The sequence below is a fragment of the Oxyura jamaicensis genome, chromosome 1 (genome assembly GCF_011077185.1).
Source record: "Oxyura jamaicensis isolate SHBP4307 breed ruddy duck chromosome 1, BPBGC_Ojam_1.0, whole genome shotgun sequence".
Lineage (NCBI taxonomy): Eukaryota > Metazoa > Chordata > Aves > Anseriformes > Anatidae > Oxyura > Oxyura jamaicensis.
Genome location: NC_048893.1, coordinates 28,312,187 through 28,338,062, shown reverse-complemented (window position 1 = coordinate 28,338,062; position 25,876 = coordinate 28,312,187). Strand labels below are relative to the sequence as shown.

Sequence of the window (25,876 nt, the reverse complement as noted above, 5' to 3'; positions counted from 1 at the left end):
AGTGCTGCTCTGTGGGCCGCACCAGGTACACATCACCTGTAGGACGAGTAATTCATCTCTCTTAAAAAAAAAAAACAAACACTATGCTCCAGTCAAATCATTACTTTGAACTGGAATGTTTCAGTTTCAGCTGAAAAAAAAAAATCAGTTTTAATGTTTTCACAATTCAGAGAGGAAAGCAGTTCAAGTTGTTCTAGTTCAGGTTGTCTTTTAGCCTTTATTGTCATGTTACGCTGAATTTCTAAATCACCCATAGCGTGAAAGACACATTGGAAGAAGTCATGTGCAAGCAGGCAACTTCAAACCTAGGTCTGGAGTGTCCTTCTTCAGGTCCTCTCCTAGTTGTCAAACTCAGGTAAAGAGTAATTTAAGCGACTTGTGTTGTTTCTCTATTATGTCCCCTGCTGCTGTTCACAAAACTCATCTCATTTTCAGTGTGCTGCTAGTTAAAGCAGTGCTCTTACTTTATTTGTGTGGCGTTGTGTTGGCGTAAGCTTCGCCTCCACAAAAAGCCCGTCGCTTCTAGAGGACTACGCTAGTGTAATTGCATACAAAGGCAGAGCTATGTTGTTTTAGCTGTTAAAAAGGTCGTATGCTTTTGTCTGTGTAAGTCTGTGTGACACTGGATATAGGGCTGTGAGGTACTAGAGGCAATGAGGTGAGTTTCAGGTTTTTCCAGGTAACTCATGTACAGACATCAGGGATAGTGTGAAGACAGTTTATTCTGTGGGAATTTAGAGATCTGACCTGTTGGTGAATTCAAAAACTCACTGATAGTATTAGTGAACATTCAGTGTTTTTGCTCATGATTCCCAAATTTGCTTTACATCCTGTTGCAGATCCTCTGGAGTCCCTACATGACAATATCTGTAAAAGTCAATATTGAAAATAAAAATAGGAGCTGCCAAGCTGAATTAACTTCTGTCCCAGCCTATATATTTCCATGTACGTCCAAGCAATCTTCCTCTCCATGAGAGAGGGCTGCCAGCATGTTGGCTGGGAGTCATGAAATTCTGCCACAGCCTTTTAATTGCTGTCCATCACGTTAGCCATGACTGTCTTCAGCATGTTTTTATTAGGCTCGGAGCATGTCTTTTTTCTTGCCTTGAACAAAGACAAAAGTAGCCAATAGCTGAAACATCCTTTTCAAAATTATTCATTTATGGCCCAGTCACTTAGAATAAACAGATCTTGTAGTATAAAGCACTGCCCATAAGCAAAGAAAATACTTTATACTAATGTTACCATTTCCCTGGCTCTAAGCAAAATTCCTGTTCTTCCAGAAGTTTCATTTCCGCACAGATGTTCGCTCTGGCATCGTGTTGTGCTTCCACGTGCACCTGAGAAGGTGTGTCACTTCTTTGGAGACAATATAGGAAAATAAAATAAAATACTTTATCCTGTCTTGCCATTTCCTGTTTATAGGAAAACCTGTGCTTGTATATGCTAATGCAGGACTGTGTTGCTTTCTAGTTAATTTACTCCAGCAGCTGTCACTGAGTGGCTTATAAAAAACATATCCCTGTCCACAGTACAAGTTATTCAGTCTACATTAATTAAGCTACATATCAACACTTCTTACAGCATCCAGCATCTGGCAATTTTTTTAATTTTTATTTTTATTTATTTATTTATTTATTTTTCTGGATGTGTGTCTTTCATAGATTCATAGGCAGCCTGAAAGTTACGGTTTCCTACTTAGGGTTTTGATGTGCTCAAACGCTTTTTAGTACCATGCTCCTGGAGAATACCATGTCAGAGCACAACATCTTATTCTCCCACATCTATCTCTTTTGTCCTGTTTTAAAGGGAATTTGGCTTACTGTGAAAAACTAAAGTTTGACTGGTCTTGTGCAAATTTACTCATTACTACCTAGAGGATACTTCAGTGAAAGTTGTTTTGTTTCTGATACTTAAAAGCATCATTTCTTCAGCTCTATTCCCTTTGTTAAGGATGTTGTGAGAGCTGCTCAATCCAGTGGACTCTGGGATTCCAAGGATTCCTCTTTCCTGGTTGCTGAAAGCCAGTCCTGTGTATTTTCAGACCTGAGAGATGTTTCTCTGTCCTGGTTCATGGATACAGCTGCTGCTGTTCCTTTCTGCAGGTCTGGCCAGTAGAAAGGCTGAGCATGCATTCAAGAGGGGCGTGCAGAAACAGGAAAATAAAATGTTTGGCCATGCAGGCAACCGCAGAGCAATGCCTTGATCATATCCTCATAAACACCTATACCACTCGCATAAACAACAATACGGATAGCCCAGTCTTGTTCTTCCTTTCTGGTTCATCGGGACTGACATTCACTAAAGAAAATACACAATACCTCTCCAGATTTTCAGGCACCCCCAGTGGCTCACACTCGGTGTTTCTAAATGATGGTCTCTTCCTACTCACTTCTCTCACTTCTCAGGATGCTGTGGAAATGTACATACACCCTGGTCCCTCACGTTAATGGTGTTTAGACCTCTCACATGTACAGAACAGCCTCTCCAGTTGCTGTCATTTAGACCTCTTGCATTTCAGGCTCTCCAGTTGCTGGCATCTAGACCTGCAGGCCTAGTGACCTGAAGTTTGTTTTCCAAGTTGCTTACACTTAGACCTTGCAGCACCCTCATCTGTGTGACAGAGTAAGATTACACAAAAGTTAAGAATATAATTTAGTATGAAGATAGGATAGGCTGCAGTGATCATGTGCTGGGCTCAAGAATGTACTTATATGCAACTGGCTTTTTTTTAAGCCCATCTTCTCCATTCGCCCGTGCTTGTTCTTCTCTGTCATTATCCCTCCATTTCTCCACCCTTCTCACCTCCCAGATATATTTGCCCTTTATTATTTCTTCCCCATTGTTCCCAGTTGTGCTATATCCATAACCAAATTTAGTATTTCTGATGCCTGGGTCATTTCAGCCTCTTATGGCATCACCGATACACTAAGCTCAGCCCTGCAGGTCTTGCAAGATTTCACTGCCAAAAAGGTCCCAGTATCTTCCCCCACAGTTATTTGTGAAGCCTGGCCATCTCTCACGTAACTCCCTTCTTAATTATCTGAAATCCAGCCATTCTTCACAGTTTTCTTTGTAGCTCTCCTGCCTACTGAGCTTAATAGTGCACTCAGTTTCTGGGAGTGGGGGAAGTGAAGCACTTCTTGGCTCCCATGTGCTGAATTAAAGATGGGATTTGGCCTCCACATTGCTGCTTCCCTTCTGTTCTGGAAGCTGGAAAGTGAGCGGGGGATTGGACGAGTGTTTCTCTTTTCCCACTCTTAAGTTGCCTCGCAGGGTTATTGCTAGCTCTGACAATAGCATTGTAATGACAGCTTCCTCCACGTTTGCTGCTCCAAGCTATGTAGGAAGGTATGGTGCTGCGGACCACCTGAGATAAAGCTCATGCATGCATCGCAGTGGTTCTGCTGGAGGAGAAATGAAAAGGATTCCTTGGCAGTAGCTCCAGGCCTCTTAGGGCTCTTCAAAAAAATGAGACTGCCTTTCTGACCCCCGCTCTGATCCCCTTACCCTGGGAGAGCCAGGCAGAGGGCGGTGTTAGCAGCAGCAGTGTCTGTGGCAGTGCTCTGCCCTAAAGCCTTAAGACATGAAAGGTTAAGGACTGTGGTACTCTTGTGTTCCATTTGGGGTGACAAATTGGATCGGAGTTGAAGTCCACTAGTGAAAGCACACATTCTGGCTGACACTTTCAGAAGAATACTCACGTCCATGGATCCTTTGAACATTGCCATGACCTCTAACCCTGTCGTTATCTGTGCTCCGGCCTTCTTATCAGCGTGCGGGTCTCCTCCTCCTTGCCAGCTAATCCATCTTGGTGCTTGCTGTCAGAATGGAGGCATGCACCCACACTTGTCTCACAAGTACCCCACGGTCATAGATGCCTCAAACATTATCTCAGCCTCAGCGTCCGCTGCCTGGACCGCCTCTGGCCATACCCAGGCCCTGGGCCCCTTACTCAGCCACTGACTCAGGCCTTGTCTTCCCAGATACAGGTCTGCTTATACTCACTGGTTGCTTGATGGCTAGGTCAGATTGAACTTTGCTAGCAAATTACCCATATAGCCATGATATTTACAGGTTTAAATTTACTAGGAAGATAAAAATATGCCATGATCTCTCCCGTTGCTGGTGTCCGGACTATTGGGCCCTGCAACCTGCAGCCTGTTGTGCAGTTGCTGGCATTCTGACTTCAGAGCAGTATCTAACATAGGATAAAGGGGGAAATACACAAAAAAAAATAGTTAAGAAAACAATAAGAAGAAAGGCTAGATAGTGGTGATCAGGTTCAGGGCTTCATCAGAGAAGTGTACCCACCACAGCCTGTCTAAGCTCAATTGCCCTTTCATTCCCCTCACCCTGCATTTCACTGTGTTTGTTTCTCCCGGATCCTTCCCATTTTGAGCTGTTGGCCCCTCCTCTTCACATGATAATGGTTGCATAATCCCACAAGTCCCTTCTGTTTCACACCATTCTGCAAGCACACTCAAATATTCCATAGTATGTACAATAATCATGTTTCTCCTTTCTTATCAGTGACAAAGTACAGGTTGAATCTCTTCAAAGCTAGGTCTGAGTAGTTCCATTAATGGCATTAGTTCCTGTAGTGACCAAAGACTTCTGGTCTTCATTATTGTCTCTGTCATCACCTGCTCATTAATGTTTGTGTGCCTGCGTGTAATCCATCTTTTTCCCTGTTACTTGTTATTTCAAACTGAGTAGTTGTTAACCAAATATGTTAATGAACCAGATGACCTCCTGTTCCACATAGCCTTATAGTAAGTACCTCTTCTACCCAAACAGCCCCTGAGTGAGTGAGTTACCTCCATTGTTTTCAAACATCTGCTGTGTGCTTTTGTGAGCAGGGAGCTGATGGCTGCTTTCTGTCAAGGGCGCAAACCTCAACAAGGTGGTAGAGCAGCCATTAACCCAAGCATGTAGCTGTCACTTCTTGCCTGTTCGTTCATCAGAGTTCCTCAGACATCAGGTTACACATGTAGGAGGTAGGTCACCCAGCCCACCTACATCTGTCCATGTCTACTTGATGGTTTTAGAGTTTGATATTGTTCTTGGTACCCTTCTTAAAACACAGCCAGTTCAAAATGTTGACAAACTTGTTTGCATCTTTCTTTGTTCCTCACAGGGGGCTTCCCCCCATCCAGAATGCCATTATCTGTTTGTTGAGTCAAAGCTATGCATTCAGTTCATGATTTGAAGACCTGGTGTTTCCACTGTGCCATAAATTTTGGAGAGAGTTCTTTTGCCAGTAGGCACTAACTATAAGCTCTTTAAAGGATTTTGATTTGATGCAGGTTAATCATTGTGAATGGAACAACTAGTAATTATACCTGGAGGATAGGTTTGCTAATTAATATTGTGAGTGCAGCACAGTTTAGTGTAATGTGATTACAAGAATGAATCTCCTAAAACAGTATTATCTAAAAATGTTTTAAGAGCGTATTTGTTATGATTTTTAATTAAAAATGCAATCTCATGGTAATTTGAAACGGTTACCTAATAAGCACATAGGTCACATGGAAGAGTGGAAATTACTAAGTTACAACTGGTAAAATAATCTTTTATGTGCTTCTTTGTTTGAATAGTAAAAAGGCAAAAAACATCCATGCAGCCATTACAGTAAGACAGTAGTGCTTTTTTGGCTTCCACAGGACATTTCTTACAACTACAGAACTGATGACAGGTGAATATACGAATGAAACTAAGTATTTTATTAGATGTATAATTATGGCTTAACAAAATAATTAAAGGATTGCATTGTTTGGTAATACTATCTGAACTGCCTGTTAACCTGCCATAATTTTACAAATAGATGTGTTACAAATGTGCAGTGTATTTTACCTGAAGACAAGGGGTGTCTTCACACCTTGCCATGAATATGTAACTCCTGCTAGCCTAAGACATAGACTATGTTGTATTCTCCAAGAATACCCAATAAAGGCTTTCAACTTGTTTTTCTCTGAATTCAGAAAATTTTCATAGCTTAAATGAAGAAGAAAATGAATGGCCCTTGTCTTTGTTAGGTATAATTTCTTTAACTGCTTACTAGTGGAGATACATCTGTATTTAAATCCAGGAATCCAAGCCAATTCTTACCTGCTCAGAGGTCAGTTAAGGCTTTGACTTAGGAGCACACTACCAAGTATCAGCCACCATGTGCAGAGACTAGAACTCTGAGAAGTAAGCTGCTTCAGACTATCTAAGCATGTGCACATGGACAACAGCACAGCTTAAACATGATAATTGTTTGCATGCTAAGCCTTTACGTTGTCTGAAATCTCTGCCCAAGACCTTCCATTACCTGCAGTAAAGAAGGGCTATGGAACTGGTGAGGGGCCTGGAACACAAGTCCTGTGAGGAGCGGCTGAGGGAGCTGGGGTTGTTTAGTCTGGAGAAGAGGAGGCTCAGGGGAGACCTTCTTGCTCTCTACAGCTACCTGAAAGGAAGGCATGGGGAGCTGGGGGTCGGCCTCTTCTCACAGGTAACTAGTGATAGGACTAGAGGGAATGGCCTCAAGTTGCGCCATGGGAGGTTCAGGTTGGAAATGAGACATTTCTTCTCAGAAAGAGCAGTCAGGCATTGGAACGGGTTGCTCAAGGAGGTGGTGGCATCACCATCCCTGGGGGTGTTTAAGGAAAGGTTGGACTGGTGCTTGGGGACATGGTCTAGTGGGTGACATTGGTGGTAGGGTGATGATTGGACCAGATGGTCTTGGAGGTCTTTTCCAACCTTAATGATGTTATGATTCTACGATAGCGAGTGGTGGTTCCTCAGTCCGCAGACTGATGAAGTCATTTAAACTGTCTCAGTATTACCTGAAAAGAGGTTCTCATTACTTGAACAAATAATGGATGTGAAAATGCTTTATGTAGATGTGGAGGTGTGGGCCGGAGAGGTACAAGTTTTTCTCAATGTTCTGAGTGTAGCACAGATGCCAGGAGAGTTTGCTGTGCCCCTTGTAACACCCTGTTCACAATTATCTTACTGTGTTTTGCTTTGCTAAGTTCTCTGGAAGAGCACCAAACCTGTAAATCATATCCTCTGATGTCTGCAGTAAAATGAGCCTGTCATATAGACAGATGATAGATTTCTCCCTCTTGAGACTTCAGGCAGCTTTTGTGAAGAGGGCTGTAGTGCTTAAACCGGGATGCTGTTGTAATAGGTGTGGATGGTAGGAAAGGAGGACAAGGACTTAAAAAATATGATTATTTTTTTCACTTTAGTACAGATGAAATTCTTGATTTGTCTGTCCAAACAGCCTTCCATAACCTTTGTAAATCTTGTGCACTTCCTTCCATTGTGTCCTGCGTTGCAGTCCCTCATAGAACTCCTCACCTGTCTGTTCTCACTGCCAAAATTTTGGTGATCTCAGATTGTCTCTGAGACTTCTCCTTCATGTTCTCTTCCATGAACACCCAGCTGGCTGAAGGCAGGAGGAAAGCCTAAAAGCATCTGAATGACCTTCTGTGGACCTTTTAAAATAGCTTTGAATGTTGCATCAGGATATGCATAAAAAATCGCACAATGTGGGAAGAACCATGGTAATGAAGACTTGCTAATTGCTGAATTAAATAATGTGTTTGTTATCAGTACTATTAAAACTATGTAACCAGACTGTGACTGTACTGCCTAATGTGCAAATTCTTGAAAGATGACAAACTGCTAAGAAGTTGGTTTGAGGGATATGCAATTTTCCTCAATAAGAATATGCCAGATACTGCATAAGAATACAGACCTAATGCATGTGGCTATTTAAACAATACTGTTTCATGTTAGGGAACTTGTCTGCCATGCTTGCTGGAGCAGTATATTTATACCCTAAAGTATAAACAGTAGCATTTTTTTTACTGAACAAGTGTGAAGTGCTCAAACTTCATCATAAATAGTTACCCATATTTGATATTTTGATTATGGTAGGGAGCCCAGAATGCTGAACCAAAATCTTTATTAATTTTACAAAACATGCTACATGTTAGGGCAGTTGAATTGTAATTATGAAGTAAATGAAAACAACGTGTTTTGCTTGAGTTTATTCTCTAATTAGAAAGGATAATGGATAATCAGTGTAGAGCAGTAGCTATCAACTTTTAATGTTTCTGAACTGTAGGAAATGGTGTATTTGCAAGTCTGGTGTCTGGTCATTGATATCAGGGCCGGGTTTCCCAGCGAGTAATTCCACGCTTCAGTCTTCACTGATTGTTTGCCACTAGTGTTTTGATATAGTAGAACTGTAAATGAGAATTTGCAGTAGATCTTCTGTCAGAGGCTTCATTAGTCCAAAATTCACTTTTGTCATCTGTTCTTAGTGATATATTTCAGCTGGCTTTATTAAACTTTCTGTTTGATTTTTTAGCCTCATGTTTTCACTGGACCATCTCCTTTGAACGACTATTTTTTCCACTTTCTTTTATATTTCTCTGATTTTTGTGAAAGACAGTGACCACTGTGAAATGGCCCAGCTGCTTCTGGTTGATGCAAGCTCATTTAGATGTCATTCTCCCATTTATCATCAGTGGTTTGGTCCCTGAGGAGCAGCTGTTCCTCTTTCTTGCCCTCTGTAGTAGCCGTGGGTTAAAAGCCTTCTCTTTATCTGTCTGGTGTAGAAGCTTTATAACAAGATCCGCCATCTGTTTCAACCTCACGGGCAGGTATGGTGTGGTTGTTCTGCATTAACAAATAATTTGACGCAATAGGAATGGCACGGTGGATAAAAGCAATTGGTCCTGCAGATCCTACAACTGTATTCTGTGGTTTGGCATTTTTACTTCGGATTACATGCAGTCAGCCTTCCCACACCAAACAGCCTCAGCATGCCCGTGATGCAGAGCTGTCTGAAACAGTGCCCCTTGTTGGAGACCTGTGTGCCTCTGCCAGGACTTGGAGCGCATTTTGCACGTACCTGTACTCCAAACAAATCTAGTTAATATGCCCCGAAACTGCCCTCTAAACCAAACCCATGTGCAGACCAGCTGGAGGCTGATCAGGGATGTCGGGACTCCTGTGCGGGTTGGATCTGCTCCGAGAGGCATGGGAAGAGGGAAGGGGCTGGTGCGGAGCAGAGGGAAGCGTGGCACAGCACTCTGCCAAAGGTCTGCGTGCATGCTGCATCAGCCCAAAGCAGAACACAACTCATGGCATGGAAACAGCAGTGGTTATGGAGCAAATGCTTGCAGTAATAAGTGATGCTGCTGTCACTGGAGCATCTTGCTAGCATTTGTCTTGACCAGTGTGCCAGCACGGAATTTTATTATGACTCAGTAATGCACGAATAAATGAGACAGAGCTTTTTCTCCGAAGGATGGCATGTAACAGAAAACATCCTGCTTGAGGTTTTAATTTGATTTTGTCTTCTGTGGAATGAAAATATGCAGCCTGTGTTATTACTGTGCTAATTTAATGTTCAGGAGTCTGCACGTATTTATACAGTTAGCAAAATGTTGCCTGAAAAACATAAACAACTTGTATCACTAATTCTAATGTTCTAATTCTGTTTCTTGAGGAAATTAACTTCAATTATTTTACCATCCATGTCTAAGAGCTACATTAGCAGAAACAGTCAGTAAGTGTACACCATACTTAAGATCCGTGTCCTGTGTTTAATAGATGCATGAAGGACAAGAGAAATAAGTACAGCATCACAAAATGTTCATTTCAAACTCTGGGATAAAGTCAGAGTATGTTCACAGAAATTTGATATGGTCTGCTGTGAGATATCACCAAGATCTTCAAGACATTAATATTTGAGCTGTGACTTTAAAATACTTTTTTTTCTGAAAATAGTCTTCGAAAATATTTATAAAATGTGTAAGTAGTGGATTATTTGAAATACAGTCAAGGCTTTGTTTTCCTTAACTAAGGTATCAATTAGGCCGAACTATATTGATCCACATCACTGCACATTATAATGAGCTGTCCTTTTCAGCCATTGTTTTTTCCAGTTTGAATACTAATTTATGGACGTTTGATTCTAAAAGTAGAAACAACTTCTTTTGCTACTCTCCATCTGGAAAAGCTCCAGGTCGCTGAGAAAGCAGCAACAGCCCACAGTGCTTCTGATACCACAGTGCCTCTTTGTTGTACTCGTTCACCTTAAATACAAAATTTGGTAAACAAGTTGGCCTTGAAAGCCTTCCAAATATCGAGAAGCTCTATCAGAATACCTGAGTGAGATTTCCACCTGTCCTGCCATTATGAAACCTACAAACATCAGAAATGGGGTTTCTTGGGATACACTTTAAGTTTAGGACTAATTTCTGTTAGCCTTATAAAAATTAAAGTGACAGTTAAAATGAAAATTTCTCATTTTTTAAAACTTGTTTTTCTCAAATGCATTTTTCAAGGAACGTATATCACTGGAAAAGAGTTAGAAGCCCTGTAATACAGTTTAGTCAGGAGCATGGTAAAATTCCCATTATAATCACTTCAAAAGGAGGCTTTAGATTCTTAAAGGAAAATCACACAGCCTTACTTTTATCTACAGAAAGCAAAGCAATAATTTAACAAGACCACCAGGAAGCCCTTTTAACATCAAGAGGAAAAATTTTGAATCTGTGTAGATAAATACGTTCTTGGGAATTGAATCCTTTTAGAGGAATAGGAAAAGTAACAAGAAAAAAGATGAGGAAAATTATTGTAGTAAAGGATTATTGATATGATAATAAGTACAGGGGAAAGTAGGTAACACCTTATAGAAGAAGTATTACTGTCCTTAAACATACGGTTAAGACCCCTTGGTTTTGTAAGAGCTAAGGTCACAATTTCAGTAAATGGAAACTAAGACTCCTATGTACTGAACTTGCTGACAACAGGCCTTTTTTATGAGCCTTTGCACATCATTTTGAAATACAGAAAATCGGTATTCTGTGTTAGACTGTCTAATGTGCCCTGTGATGGTGGAGGGCATTAGTATTTTTGCTAATCAATAGCTTAGGAAAACATCTTCTGAGACACAGGCTGAAGGAACTTCAGGTTCCTACAGGTTACTTGTAGATCGTATGGTTTGCAGAAGCCTGAAAGAGCCTTTATGTAAGTATTTGTTCACAGAGAGGGTGGTCAAGCATTGGAAGAGGCCACCCAGGGAATTGATGGAGTCCCCATCCCTGGAGGCATTTAAGAGACGTGTGGACATGGTGTTAAGGCACCTGGTTTAGTGATGAGACTCCATAGGTCACTTGATGGTTTGACTTGGTGATCTTGGAGGTCTTTTCCAACCTAAATGACTCTGATTCTGTGGTAACTTCAAGCTTGCTAATATTTTCAGAGAAGTCCATGGAGCAATGGCAGCATTAAAATACGCAAGTACGAAATTCACATACAGATCTTCACTTCTGACACCCTCCAGGGGATATTTTTAAAGGTTTAAAATCAGTCTTGATCAGCATGGCAGCAGTTTTCATTTGAAAATTGCTGAAATTTAGTCTTTAAACCTCAGCCTTAAAACAGCATTGTTTAATATTTTATTATGATGCCTTTGATATGCTAATGTATAAAATAGCCAATTAACCAGAAAAAAAAAAAAAAGGTAATTTGAATTAGTGAATTAGTTAGATTTAGACCATAAGTACAAAACCAAAACAACCACTCTTGTCCTATTTCAAATTCTTGTGTTGTATATTTCCCTCCTCTCCCTGGGAACTAAACATCCAGAGTTTCAGGACACATCATTACCTTGGTAATCTTTCAAGATAGTAGGGGAAGTTTTAATCATTGTTTCTTAATCCATGACTTTAGTATCTTAACACAGAACTGAACTCTCCATGTCTACCATGTCAGGTGAATCACACTAAACAATAAAAGATTGATATTATTTGCTTAAAAAATAACTTATTTGCTGAAGTGTTCTACTATTCTGTCTACCCCCTGGAATCATAGAATCATAGAATATCCCGCGCTGCAAGGGACCCATAAGGATCATCGAGTCCAACTCGTGGCACCACACAACACCCCAAAATTCAGACCATATGACCAAGGGCACAGTCCAAACGCTTCTTAAACTCTGACAGGTTTGGTGCTGTGACTGTGTCCCTGGGGAGCCTGTTCCAGTGTGTGACAACCCTCTCAGTGAAGAACCTCTTCCTGATGTCCAGCCTGAACCTCCCCTGTCGCAGCTTGACACCATTCCCTCGGTCCTGTCACCAGTCACTGAAGAAAATAGATCAGCACCTGCCCTTCCAAACCCCATCGTGGGGAAGCTGTAGACCATGATGAGGTCTCCCCTCAGCCTCCTCTTTTCCAGGCTGAACAGGCCAAGTATATCAAGGCCAAATAGGTATAAGAATTCATATAAACCTAAGTGATTCATAAATATCAACTTTTAACATTAAGCATTTCAGTACAGAGGAAATGTCAGGGAAGACCACTGAGTGTGGAGTACCACCTCAAAGTCACCTTGCTTTGCTGTATTGCTTTTCTAATATATTAAAATATATATATATATAGGCTGATATAGTTCTGTAGTTAATAAGACAGTCTCTCTGTATTTAACGATTACTGTTCTCATCTTGCCAATGCACCGAAGTGAGGAAGTCTAATAGCCTGCTGAATGAGATTGTTCGCATGAGTGCAACGTTTGCACAAATAAATATTTGTAGAACTAACCACAAAGTTTGCACAGCAGACTGCACCCAAAGCCGAGATTCTGGAAAGGAAACATTTTGGGGAGGATCGTATGACAAAGATAAATAAGTGCTCTTGGAAGGAGAGAGCTGGCGGATGGAGGGGTGCTGACTGCTGGTGTAACTCATACATGTGCCGCATTTGTGGTCTTCAGTAGTGGGCAGGGAACGGGGTAGAGCAGAAGCAACTGAAAATTAAGGTTTATGGAAAATTGCATGAAGTAATTAAACTGAACTTGGTTTCTGAATTTGTGTCACACCCCTGAATAGATCTGTCTGCTGAAGGTGTTAGAGCTGCAGAGGAGGAAGACTGTGGTAAGGGTATCCAGGAGGAGCGGGCAGGGTGGGGTTAGAAAAGAAGGTGTAGTGATAGACGTGGAAGACAGGCATGCTGAAGGTGTTTTGGCCATGGGAGTAATGAAAACCAGTGTTCCCTTCACAGCACATAATAGCCAGGATCTCTCCTGAGAACCTAGAGCAGCACCCATAGGTGAGGCTAAATCCTAAAGCACCTCCAGAGGAATTGGTTCTTATGTATTGACTGGCAGGAGTGGATGCACTACAACTTGGGAAATACTCTGAAGATGTTACTGAAACCGATGAAGTACCTGCTGTAGGAAGAGTCCAAGATAACAGCCTTCAGTGGTTAATGAAACAGCAAAGCAGAAGTTCTGTTATTAACCATCACATAGGTTGTCACTTGCCATGGCTGCAGATTTTTTAATTCCAACTTTTGGACAGGGAAGGTGGAAAAAAAATAGGTAAACGTTCTTTTGGTATTTTTTTCCTAGTTTTGCAAAGGGTAGGAATTGACTTTGTATTTTGAGTATAGCAGGAGTTACAGCTCATTTTTTTTGACATGGGTACACAGGCAATGCTACCACTTCATCCTCCAGGTGTTCTGTAAACAGAAATGGCACTAAGTTTGTTTAACAGCAGTGGTAAGAAATCAGAGTAGCGCTAAAGGATGTAATAAAAATATTTCATTCTGAATTAAATATAAATATTGTTTCATGTTTATGACAAAGACATCAAACCCTGCTATGCTAATGTTACTCCATGCTATTTATCCAGAAATGAGGTAGTACGTGGCTCTGAGCTTGCACAAAACCTACCTGTAGTGTGTTAAATATTTATAAATGGCATATTAGCGTCAGCACTTAAATATTGTTATGACTGCTTATTAGGGACACTTTCACCTGTGTCTGTGCACACGTATGTGTGTCCCTCTCAATGGGAGCACAGTGCTTTTGCTGCGGTGTTTATTGTTATTCACGCAGGGTTTTGTCTTCCTGGACATTAGCAGAAAGATGACAAGCAGTGGCGTATGCCTGTTGGTGAGCTAGGCAATAATGTAGTCTATTATTTAAACATGATCTCATTGGCAAGCGGATTGGTTTTGTTTTATTAAAATTCCAACACTTCGCATTTTTATTAATCACTTTCCCACTCCTTCTATTCATTTGTACTCTGATGCCTCTACTCTGGTACCCATAGCAACACTTGTTAATGCTAATGAAACTGCAACATCCTAAGCTCCCCGACAGAGCAGCCCTGTTAAATATGGCTATTTAGCACAGTTGTATTTCTGTTAGTTCCAGCTCCCAGCAGACACCTGCTCTGTGGAAACTCAGTCCTGCGATACTAGGATTTGGTAACCTACAGCTTTTCTTAGATCTGTCATTTTACTGGAGTAAAATTCTCATATTCCCGGACAGTGGATGCTACAGAATATGTACGTTTTCTGCAAAACTGGCAAGGTTTAGCTGTAGGATTAAGTATGCTTTTGAAGTGCTCATTTGCATTCAATGAAAAACCGCACAGGGCTGAGCCTGACTGATCTTGGGGGAAGCTACGGGATGAGTCGTCTCCTAGAGCACATGGACATTTTAACTAAATATCGTCAATAGCGTGTTAACAAGCAGAAGTAATAGCTAAATAATTCCTCGTGAACTCAGACTGAATAATAATTCAACTTAATAGAAGTACTTGAGTGCTTTAATACATAGAGTGAGGAAATTGTTATGTGTATTGATTCTCCTTTCCCTAAGGAACATATTTGCATGTGCTATTGGTGAGGATGATGACAGGGTGGTTTATTTCCTTTATTCTGAGTTTTGTTTTTGAATGCTGTTTATTTGGCAAGTCATTAGTCATCCATCTTTCATACTCCAGAAAACAAAGGAAAAAATCCTGTAAGCAGTATAAAATCTCCTCCAAGAATGTGATCACAAATTAGAGAATGCAGCAGTGCCAGCAGATAGGTTCTGTAGTGCCAGGGCTGCCAAAGAAGGAAGCTGTCGTGTGTGTTTCGAGAGGCAAGCCAGTACTTCTTGATACTCGTTTTAATTACAGCTCAAGAAAACTGGAATACTAGGCAGAGCTTTAAACCTACTCTTTACAGAAGAGTCTTAAATGCGGTGCTGCTTTGTGCAGAGTCGACTGTAGGGATACAGGCTAGCTCCCTAATGTGGGGGGCTGGTTATTCTGAGAACTCCATCTTTTTGCCATGTAAGCGGTGTGAGCTTGGGGGAGGGTGCTCAGCCTTTCTGTTTTCCAGTAGGCATCTGTTATGCTGTTGTTGCAGAGTGCCAGGTTTGCTGTGCGCCTTTTGTTTTCCCGTCATTTGTTCTCCCCTTTGTTCTTTACATGTCTAAATCGCTCAGTCTTTTACTCATTGTTTGGTCTCATTTATTTGCCCGGATATCTTTGTGGCGTTCAGTTTTGTTGTAGGATCGTTTCAAGTTCTCCTGCTAATCTCCTCATAATATTAACCAGCTGTATTAATGAGATAATAAACCAGACTTGTTGGTAATGAATTGATTCATTCAACTACTGGATTTAATTAGAAAGACACTTAACATTCCAGCAGATGTTCTTATTTTGTTTCATTGTCCTTGTGTTACCAACAGTGGGCTTATAAATATATACTGTACATGGTCGTATTTACATAATATGCTCTTCAGCTTGAAGCCTTGTTGTTGTGCCATACACCGCCAAGAATGACATGAAACCTCTAAATTTCTGTATTAAGTCAACTGGCATGAATTCCTCTGTCATTTAATTTATTCGAATACTCACAGATTTGAATTTCCAGAGTATTCTCTGGAAATATTCTTCCGTGTTCTTCCTCTGATAAGAAAATGCTTAATTTCCCTGAAAGGAAGTAGATTTCTTCTTTCCTAGTTAAAAACCCATGGTACTAGACTTAAGTTATCTCATTTCTAGTCCCATGACTTTCATTCTTCGTTTTGCAGTGGCAAAACTTCAAAGGAAGGGCATGAGTGCCCCTCTGTTCAGCGTTCCCTGTGGACTAATTGGGGAGTTCCTCAGCTTGCTGAGTGCCTCCTGGAGGTGTCTGCCTCTGCCTGAGCTCTGGCGAATGAATCGAGGCTGCAGATTCCTTCCCAGGGCCGAGCCATGTGAGTTAGCAATCAGAATAGTGAAGCTGTGTTGTTGATCTGAACTCTGGCAAGCAGAGGAGCCAACAAAAGCAAAAGGGCAGTAGATAGCTCAGAGTGGGAGGATAAGGTGGAGAAGGACAGAAAGCAAGGCTTCCCTTTGCTCGTTGGTGGCAGCAAGCTGTGCACTGGCTAACCTGTCTCCTAGAACTTTGCCTTTCACAAGTGGCCTTTAGATGCACAAATCTTTCCTTGCTTTTCTTTCTGCTGCTCAGATCTGCTGTATTGGCCATAAAATTACACGGCGTGTTGCTTTGTGATAATTGCATGTGTGATTGTGCAGACAGAGTACATTGCCTGTATTGCTATAGTCTTTATTGTGCCTGTGTGGGTATAGCACTTACTTAATGTGCAAACTAACATTAGTTCTGAGCTGGGAACAACGGTATTTAAAACTAAAAATGTTCCAGTAAGGAAAATGAATCCATTTTGAGCCCGTTGCTTCATTAGTTGTGAAGGTTAACTAGTCTATATTCAACAACAGTTAAAGTAAAGCCATATAATTTCTTTAATGGACAGGCTTTTTTCTTTTGTTGCTGTTAAGGTGGTACATAGAGTGTGTGGTGTGCAGGAATCAGGATTCCATTGTACTAGTATTGTATGCGTACCTATAACAAAAAGTAATGCCTATTCCAGTTTTCAAAGTAATCTGCATAATCCACATCATTTTCTATACCATCTCATTATCAAATGTCTTTAAAGTATTCATTTTATTTTCCCCTGAAGAATTGGGTATAGCTTCTAGTCTTTGTTTTCAAAGAATATATTCCTCTAATCTCTTCTTTCTAGCAATTTACATTTTTAGCTCTGTATTAGCTGTAAAAGACTACAATTTTATCTGTCATGTTAAAGGTTGAACAACATAGTGTCAGCTGTCAGCTGTCAATTGTGTGAATGACAGAGGGGTTTTCTTGGCTCCTGAGTAGGGTGGACTTCCTCTGAAGTCTTTGGGGTATCTACTTGAATAAAAGTCATGTTGATTTTCCTTTGGGTAGAGGAGGAAAACTCAGCGGTGAAAGGAGAGTTGGGCAGAAACTTTATGGAGGGATTTCATAAGGAACTGGATCCTGTCCTGTCCACCACAGCCACAAATAGGAAAGGTGTTAGGTGATAAATTTTGCTGTTAATTCACTTATTTTTATTTTTTTTTCTTTTCCCCAAGGAGTAAGCATTAGGGCCAAACAAAGCATTGCAGAAGAATCTCATGTTATTTGAATGAACTGGACAATAAAAGTGCTATTCAGTGTTAACAAATGCAGAGCAATGCACCTGGGAGTGAACACAAGGAACGTGGCCAGTGTCATGTATGTTAATACCTGATTTACTTTTCTGAGACTTTGGAAACACTGAAGATAATTGAATAGTTACGAATGATCCTAAAAGCAAGCAAAATGCTAGGAATAGAAAAGGAACAGAGAAAAGACTGAGGAAAAACAGCACTGATTTAGAGGTTCATTTTCTTTCGTTCTTGTTTTCACCCCACTCCCTCCCCCAACTAAAAAGGGTGGGTAGGACAGCCAAAGGGTTGAATGAGGGCAGCAAGGAATCAATGACCGTGAGGAGAATGTGAAATGCTGCTGCGGGTTTTGGTAGGTGTTAAAAAACAGACAATTTCAAAAAGCGCCGAAACAAATCCATGAAAGAAAAATCCTTAAGATGCTATTAAACCGAGGCACAGATACAGCCTGTGTCTTAAACTCTCCACCCTCAGATTTGTGGCAGACTCTGCTATTTGTGTGATCGCTGGTGGTTTGCCCTGTTTTCCCAAGGTATTTGCTTCTTGCCACTGTCAGACAGGGTGCTTGCACTAGATGGATGTTCAATCTGACCCTGTGAAGTCATTCTTGTGGCAGTACGTTTGAAGAGGAAAGCTTGCAGCTTTTCACTCATTTTCACGCGACTGCAAGGGGGAGTCTGCTGGAGCCTGAGAACTCCATGCAAGTGTTTTACCTCCCTGGTAGCCCTTAGCTGCGCTTTAGAGTTCAACGGCATTTCTTCAGTACTTGTGGCCACTGCTCCAAACATAACATCAAAATTAGCTGCTTTTTCAGGGATTTCAGCAACATGCGTAGTTTTATTTGGACTATTTTGATGTTTGTGTTATGTGCTAATCCATTAAGTACTATGCTAAAGGCTGTACATCTTTGTTCTGTGCATTTACTTCAGTGTATTTAGTTCAGTGTTTTCTTGCAGCAGATGAGTACAAAGATATTTGCTTGTTTGTTTGTTTGTTTTGTGTTTTTTGTTTGTTTGTTGTTTTTCTTTTCCCTCGCCTCCTCCTTTAAGTGCCTTTGAAATAAATTGCGTAAGCTTCTTCAGTCACTACACTGGTCCGGTAGATGATATTTATGTTATCGTCATATGGTATTAGCTACTCTCTTTGGGCATCAAAAGTACTTCACCTCCATTTATGCCTTCTGCAACTGACCCCTATGCTGAAACATAAACAGGTCTGTTCTCCAAGCCCAAATAATTGCTTCGCCCTGGTACTTGTGCTAAGGGACTATCAGCCCCTTGTCTATGTTGAATAGCAATTCTTGCCATGCATACCTATCTTTTGAAAGTTGGTTTGTTGAGGCAGATAGGCTTTTGTTTATTTGGACTTCTAAATGTTTAAATAGGTCACTGCAAGGGACCTAAACCAAAAATGAACAAAAAGCAGGCTAGCGGCTTACTGGGCACAGCTGAACTGGCTGACAGAGTATCCTCTTAGTTCTTTTGGTGTCAGTGAGAGTCAGCAATTGCAAAGGAAATTAAGTTGCTCTACTTTTCTCTGTAAACACATTTTAATGATTCTTCAGGCTATAAGCCCATGCCGACTGTAAGAATGCACAAACCTAGAATCTTGCAGCTAAAACGTTCTGCTTAGAAGTGCTGACCCTTCTGTCAGGATTGCTATATCATTTTGTGTAGCAGTTGCTGTTCTTAAAATAGGAAAAAATGGAACAATTTATACAATCCCAATTTAATAAAGAAATATCTAGGGGAAGGGAATAGGCTGATGTGCAGGTAAATCTAGGAGAAAAGAAATGTTAGACTGTCAATTGCAGTTGTACTGCTCCAGGTAATGGTGTGCTCTGTGCACTACCATTGCTCCATGCTGTGTAGTTTGACGAGATAAACTGAATTCAGTGTAACATGTCCATCAGTCTTCTGCCAAGGCACTGCCTTGCCAGGCAGTTTTATTTTTCAAATTGCTTAGGTAGAGGCTTTAGCAATTGTGCAGGGCAGCTTTTTAGTTCCACAAGCAGCATGGAACTCAAGAAGCCGCACATCCCATGGTTTTGTCCTGCAGCAGCAGTCAGTGCATGCTGTGGCTGCTTTGGAGCACTACGTGTGCAAACCAGCTGGCCAGCCTCTGCTGAACAGCACGTGTGGTGGATGGGGTGTCCCACACCCCAAGCTGGGCCTCGTCCTTTACTTGACCGAAAATTTGCCACAGGATTTTTAGGAGTTTCCCGGCTCCATCTCTGAAACTCCAGCCCTTCTTTGATTGTTTCAAAGTCGTGTCAGAGGATGGTGGGGGGAGTTGCAGAACTTTTCTCCTAGGAAAAAAGCTAAATGGATATGATTCCTAAAATTATTTTTCATTTTTTCCATGTGGACAAGTTATCAAATTTATCAGGTACCAAATTTAGTATGCTTGGCAATATAATACATCCATGTGAGTTTTGTAGGGTGAAAATTGTCGTACATTTATTCTTCTATCTGATAAATAGTGTTAATTAACCTTACATATTAACCTTACATAACCTGTCCATTAACCTTACATATTTTAGAATTCTGTGACAAAATAAGAGGCTTGGAAGAAGGGAGGAGATGTTCTTATCTTTTCTTAATTCTTTAGGTATCTTCAGAAACTGAAACATGAGAATTTCTCTCTCAACATCAGCAAACACTTTTTCACTGTACAGGCGACAGAACGCCGGCACAGGCTGCCCAGAGAGGCTGTAGAGCCTCCGTGCTTGGAGATCCTCAAAAGCCACCTGTCTGTGGTCATGGTCAACCTGTTTTGGGTGTCCCTGCTTGAGCAGGCGGTTGGAGTAGATATCCTCCAAAGGTCCCTTCCAACCTCAGCCATTCTGTGAGCCTGTGAAATTTCTTTCCAGAGGTGTTCATATCACTGCAGGAGTCCAAAGATGTGGAGTTTTCAAGTTAATTTCTTATCACAAGAGTCAAGGAGACCCCTGATGTTTTCTGTTTTCATTCTCAATGCAGGCACTATTGGAGAGCTGTTTCTGTTTGCTTTTATTCTCCTTGTGCTACCTGAAGAGGTATTGAAATTGATATTTTGTTTCTAAAATAAAACCTTAGCAAAGACTGAGGTATAGTTTGTTTGGAAAATGAACAACATGGTTTATTTCTAGACAACTGGAATTTGGTGAGGTTGATAGGGTCAGCTGTTGAAATCTGATGGTCACACAGTGTGTCTTAATGAATTACACTCACATCAGCTTATGAATTTACACTGCTGATAATTAATTGGGGGGGGGGACATATACCCCAGGTAAGCCTGCATGTTTGGGAAAGGGAGAAGCTGCAATACTCTGCTGCAGTCCCGTGCAATCCAGCCCCTGGTTGAACTACGAACAGCAGTGAACCTGGAGAACATCAGTGGGTGACTCACCTCTGTATGCTGTCTTTTGAGCAACTTACGCAGGGGTGGTAGGGTCTATCACAAACACAAGCCATTCACCTTTCCACAAGGGCATGTCTGGGCCCTGCTTAATACCTGCAGAGGTAGGAAGTGTTTCGGTGGGCGTAGGTTGCCCTGTAGCAGTAATCCCTAACAGGAATTTTCTTTTGTCACAAAACAGTAAGAAAGATCCTCATGGCAAAAAAGAGACAAGACAAATGCATAGAAAACTTCAAGAGTCAGACTATGGGTGGAAGTATTGTGAAATATGTAAAAGGGTAATTAGGAAAAATCAACATACAAACCAGCCTGTGCTACACCATAAAATGCCTTCCTGATAGTATGAGGAATGTGGAAAAGAGACAAGCCTCATTCACTCAGCAGGTAACCTATGTAGTGAGAGAAAGAAAAGTGGGTTTCTCATCATAAAATTTCATTTAGTAATAAGCAGTGCACTTGTGCTGTCTAATAAACTTTGATTTGCTGTCAGCTAGAGTTTCATTTGGAGTATATATTTGAGAACTGTCCTGTGCAAACCTCACACTGCCCATTTTGGAAATAATTGTGGTTTTACGCAGGTGGGCAGCTGAGCTCCACCACAGCTGCTCTCTCACTCCCCCTTCTCAAAGGGAAAGGGGGAGAAAATAAAATGAAAAGGGCTCAAGGGTTGAGATAAGGACAGGGAGATCGCTCAACAGTTACCGTCATAGGCAAAACAAGTTCACCATAGGGAGATTTATAAAATGTATTACTAACAAGCTAAATCAGTGAGAAGCTAAAAGCAAACTAAAAACACCATCCCACCATCCACCCCCTTCTGTGTCCTCCCCCCAAGCAGCACAGAGGAATGGGGAATGGGGGCTGCAGTCAGTCCCTGATGCTTCGTCTCTGCTGTGGTTTAGTGGAAGACTTGTTAGGTCAGAGGTTCGCCTGGGTGATCTTGGGGTCTCCTCCAACCTAGATGATTCTGTGATTCTGCCGCATGCCCTCCTTCTGCACTGTCTGTAGGACTGGTTCTCTCTCATTTTCTCACTCCTCTCTCCAGGCTGCTGTTGCACAGCAATTTATTTGGTTTTCCCCTTTCTTAAATCTGCTCTCACAGAGGTACAAACAACATAGCTTACTGGCTCAGCTCTGGCCAGCAGCGTGTCCCTTTGGAGCCATCTGAAACTAGCTCTTATCTAATGTGGGACAGCTTCTGGAGTTTTCTCACAGAGGCCACCCCTGCAGCCCCCCACTACCAAAACCTTGCCCCATAAACCCAATAGTGTAGTGTAGTCAAGAGGCTTCCATACACCTTGTTGCTGGAGTCATCCATCCAACAAAACTGGGGCCCAACAAAACAGGTTTTTACATATTCTACCTAAAAGTACTCCAAGTGATAGAGATTTATTTACTTAGCCAAAATTACTGTAATTATTCTTTCCATTTATCTTAGATACAGAGTGTATTTTGGAGCCTCTGACTCTGCCAGAAAGTCCAGCAAGTCCAGGAGGTGTTGCTGATGTAGAGGGTTCTCCATATGTGCCTTGCATTTTCTGCAAAGAATGCTATCTCCTACCAGAACAAAACCAGCTCCTGAAGCACATGATAATTGAACACAAGCTTGTCATCGCTGATGTGAAACTGGTTGCAGATTTTAGAAGGTAAAGATTGCGTTGTTAAAAATGGATATGTGTTCAGTTACTATATAAAGCTTCAGAAAACTAGAGATTGTGTTTCTAAAATACTTGTTTTTACAGTGGGGTGTTGTGTAGTTACAGCACAGGGCAATTCCTCTGTTACTAATTCTTTGTCACTTCTCAGATCCTGTTACTAACCAGCAAGCTGTGTACAAGCTAGAAAGCTGTTTACTTCATGAAGGACATTCTAGACAATCAACTCTTCCAATTTTTGGTTTTATTCACATGAGAAGATTATTTCTACCACTGTATGATGTCCTAAAGATGTATTGTACACAGAAGCTGTTCAGTACGTGAACTTACACGTTCTGGGTTCAAATTCATTTGCCCTATCTTAAGGATGCCAGTATTTTCCCACAGAAATCACATTTAATCCTTAACTATACTTCACAGGTCTATGATCTGCATGTAACTGCGACTCGTACAGCTGTGTCACCAATCTTCTCGGTGGGGTCACGTCTGGCTTTCTCTCTTTTAACTTCCTCCAGTAGCTGGCAAAGGCCCAGATGGCTTGTGATTTCACAGACTCGGCACATGCTTGGCATTTTCTTTTCACAAACAAGGATGTATGGTCCTGTCAGACGGCTAGATGGTACCTACTGATTTTGTATCTAGTTGTGTTGCAGTGCTTATGTGTTAGCTGGATAAGTTCTCAAATAGAAGGGTTTTTGTGGTAGGCCTTCCGTGATCAGTTACTCTGCCAAAGCCAGTAACTTGTGTCTAACTATCAAAGTGCAAAAACCTAAACATTAATATGAAATCTGGGAAGATGAATGTAAGCCATATAAATCCTTAGTCAGACATAGGAGCTTAAAACTGCATAAAATTGAAAATTGATCCTTGTTTTTGTTTGGTTTTGTGCAGAAGGCAGGCAGAACAAGAATGCAATGTTCTTTGGAGATAATGCTAGTTTCCTCAGATAAATAAAGGGATCAGAGCTGCTCAGTAATGGAATGCCAGTTTAAGTGCACTTGGGGGATTATTCTGGGTTACTAGAAATTTATTTTTAAATCACCTTTTCAAGAAAATGTCCATTTAGATTCTTCTGGCTTCTAATGCAGTTGGAAGGTAGCCTAATGTTAGAGAAAACAGCCCCAGGATGTGATGTGGTGGAGCTGCTACTCTGAAGTGTTTCTTCTCTTATTTGCTGTACTGAATACCAGCAAATGAGTCTAATACTGTGGAAAAAAAAAAAAAAGACAAGTATTATATGAGGTGTTAAAATGAAGTGTGGAAAATAAAGGGAAATAACTATAAATACATTATATTTATACTCAGTGATGAGGTAGAACCAGCCTTAGGTATGCGTTTCTTGACAGAACAACAAGCACTGGAGAGTCCAGAGAAGATGAGTGCTAATGGAAAGTTGTTTTTTTTTTTTTTTTTCTGTAAGCTTGGAAAAATAAAGATAAGTTGGCAGTAGGGGAAAGAATAGAGATGAGGCGAATACATCCAATACATGCATGACTGATTGATACATGGAGGACACTGATCACTTATTTTTTCTCCCTGAAAGTATGACAAGGCATTGGCTTTAATTGAGCATTGATTATTTGGGTTAAGCCGTATCATATAAAATCTCTTAGCAGTAAGCTTCGTGGCACAGAAGGTTATTGTTTGGTGAGTTTGTCTAAATGGTGTTCGCTTATTTCAGTTCAGGGGACAGACTAAATGGCATCTTGAAATCCTTTCATTTGCACATTTATGTCCTAAAAACTCCATTCTTGAAGACCTGCTGTTCTTTCTAGCTACAAGACTGATTTCATCATACATCATAAAAGTAGTAGGCAGAGGCACAACAAAATGCTCACCTGTCACTTACAGACATCTAATGATGCCTCTGAATGAGCTTCAGCTGTGCTTGCAGGCTTTACTGTGCTTAGCTGGCTGTTGTACCAGAGGTTAATCTTCTCCATGTCAAGAGCAGCTACAAATATTTAAAAATGTCCTCATAATACTGTCTGAATTTTTATGATTCCTTTCCTAATTTGATGGCATGTCAATAGGAAGTAGTCACTGAATAGCTAGCCTTTACCTGATCAACTCTTACATGATTAATATTATGCAGTAGGCATAAATGTAAGCATACGCTTAAGCATTTTCAGATTTTTATTTTTGTTTTTAAATAAGGTTCTGAATAATTAGCACAGGGGCTGCTGTATTCACTTCGTCATAGAACTGAGGGTGATGATTTTTTGATTAGACAGTAGCTTCTATTTCAGAATCTCCATTGTGGTCTCTTAATACTGCTATGGCAAACAATAATAGTACAGGAACATTTTTGAAAAACTGTAGTTGATGGGTTAAACTTTCAATCTGTGTTTAGGGCTTTTTTTATTCTGTCTGTTACCCCACCCCCAGGTGTTTGGGGACTTCATTTTTCTGTCTTTCATAGTTGTCTGCCAAGCTACAGCTTTCACTGTAACTCCACAGGAGACCTGCCAAAACCTCACTTTTGACAAGTTGGTGTTTTTACTGAGTTTCAGATACTTGCCTGCAGAACACCGAGCACAATATTTGGGGAATTTGAGAGTACTCTGTAGTATATCTTTTCAGTAAAGATGCATCTGAATGGCACATCTGTCTGAAAATGTGAATAAGTTACAGTGTTTATGTCAAGCCAAACGCAAATCTTTCTTACTTAGATCTTCCCTTTGACAGGGTAGTTTAATGAAGCTGAGTGAATTTAATGAATGAGAAAACCAGGTTAAAGGAAGAAAAAAATGAGAGAGGAAATAAAAAAAAAGAAAAAGAAAAAAAAAACACTTAAGACCTATAAGAATTTAAAGGATACAAGAAATAAAAGCAGATGAACTGTTTTTTAAATGGTTTGGGGTTTTCCTTCTTCAGTAATCATCTCCCCCTTAATTTTAAAGATATATCTTATATTGGAAGAAGAGGTTTGCAGAACAACCCATCACAGACTTTTGTAGTGTGATAAGAACAAATTCGGAAGCTCCATTAGGTAAGTATGCTGCTTATTTTCTCTGTTGGCCAGATCATATGATAATTTCTGGCCTATACTGCTGCTTTGATCCAGTCAAATGTGAAGTAATCTGACACTAGGTCAGAAAAGCACAGAAATGATGTTTAATTCAGCTACATATTTAAACATACCTTCCTGAAGGGTGGCAACATGTGCTTCAATAAGGTTCTGACGTAGGATGAGCTCAAGTCCAGGCTTCAACACTCTGCCAAATTGGGGCCAGATACCAAACAATGCCTAGAAGCAGTGCTGCTCCTCATCATAGCTAGGGAAGCATTGGTAACCACTGCATAAATAATTGCTGGCAGTCCTTCCAGAAATGTGGAGAAACATTCCCAGGGAACTACCTTCCCAAATTCACCCTGTCCCCTACCCCCAGCTCATGCTGTTAGCTCTTCCTGGGCAGCAGGGCCCTGTGCTTATTGCCCCAAAGATGTTAAGAGAAAATATCTTCACATTAAGGGTACAAAGAGTGCAATTTT

General features: G+C 40.9%; 1 protein-coding gene and 1 long non-coding RNA gene across 2 annotated transcripts in view; both read left to right on the top strand.

Annotated features, from left to right (window-relative positions):
* Nucleotides 1-25,876, top strand: part of ZNF277 (zinc finger protein 277) — a 57,707-nt gene that overhangs the window by 326 nt on the left and 31,505 nt on the right. The window contains exons 2-3 of the mRNA XM_035320935.1: nucleotides 22,165-22,372; nucleotides 25,285-25,373. Coding sequence (XP_035176826.1) covers nucleotides 22,165-22,372; nucleotides 25,285-25,373 — 297 coding nt within the window. The remainder of the gene's footprint in view (nucleotides 1-22,164; nucleotides 22,373-25,284; nucleotides 25,374-25,876) is intronic.
* Nucleotides 5,177-8,373, top strand: LOC118163871. The gene is made up of 2 exons (XR_004749230.1): nucleotides 5,177-6,195; nucleotides 7,239-8,373. It is a non-coding gene; the product is annotated as an uncharacterized LOC118163871 (long non-coding RNA).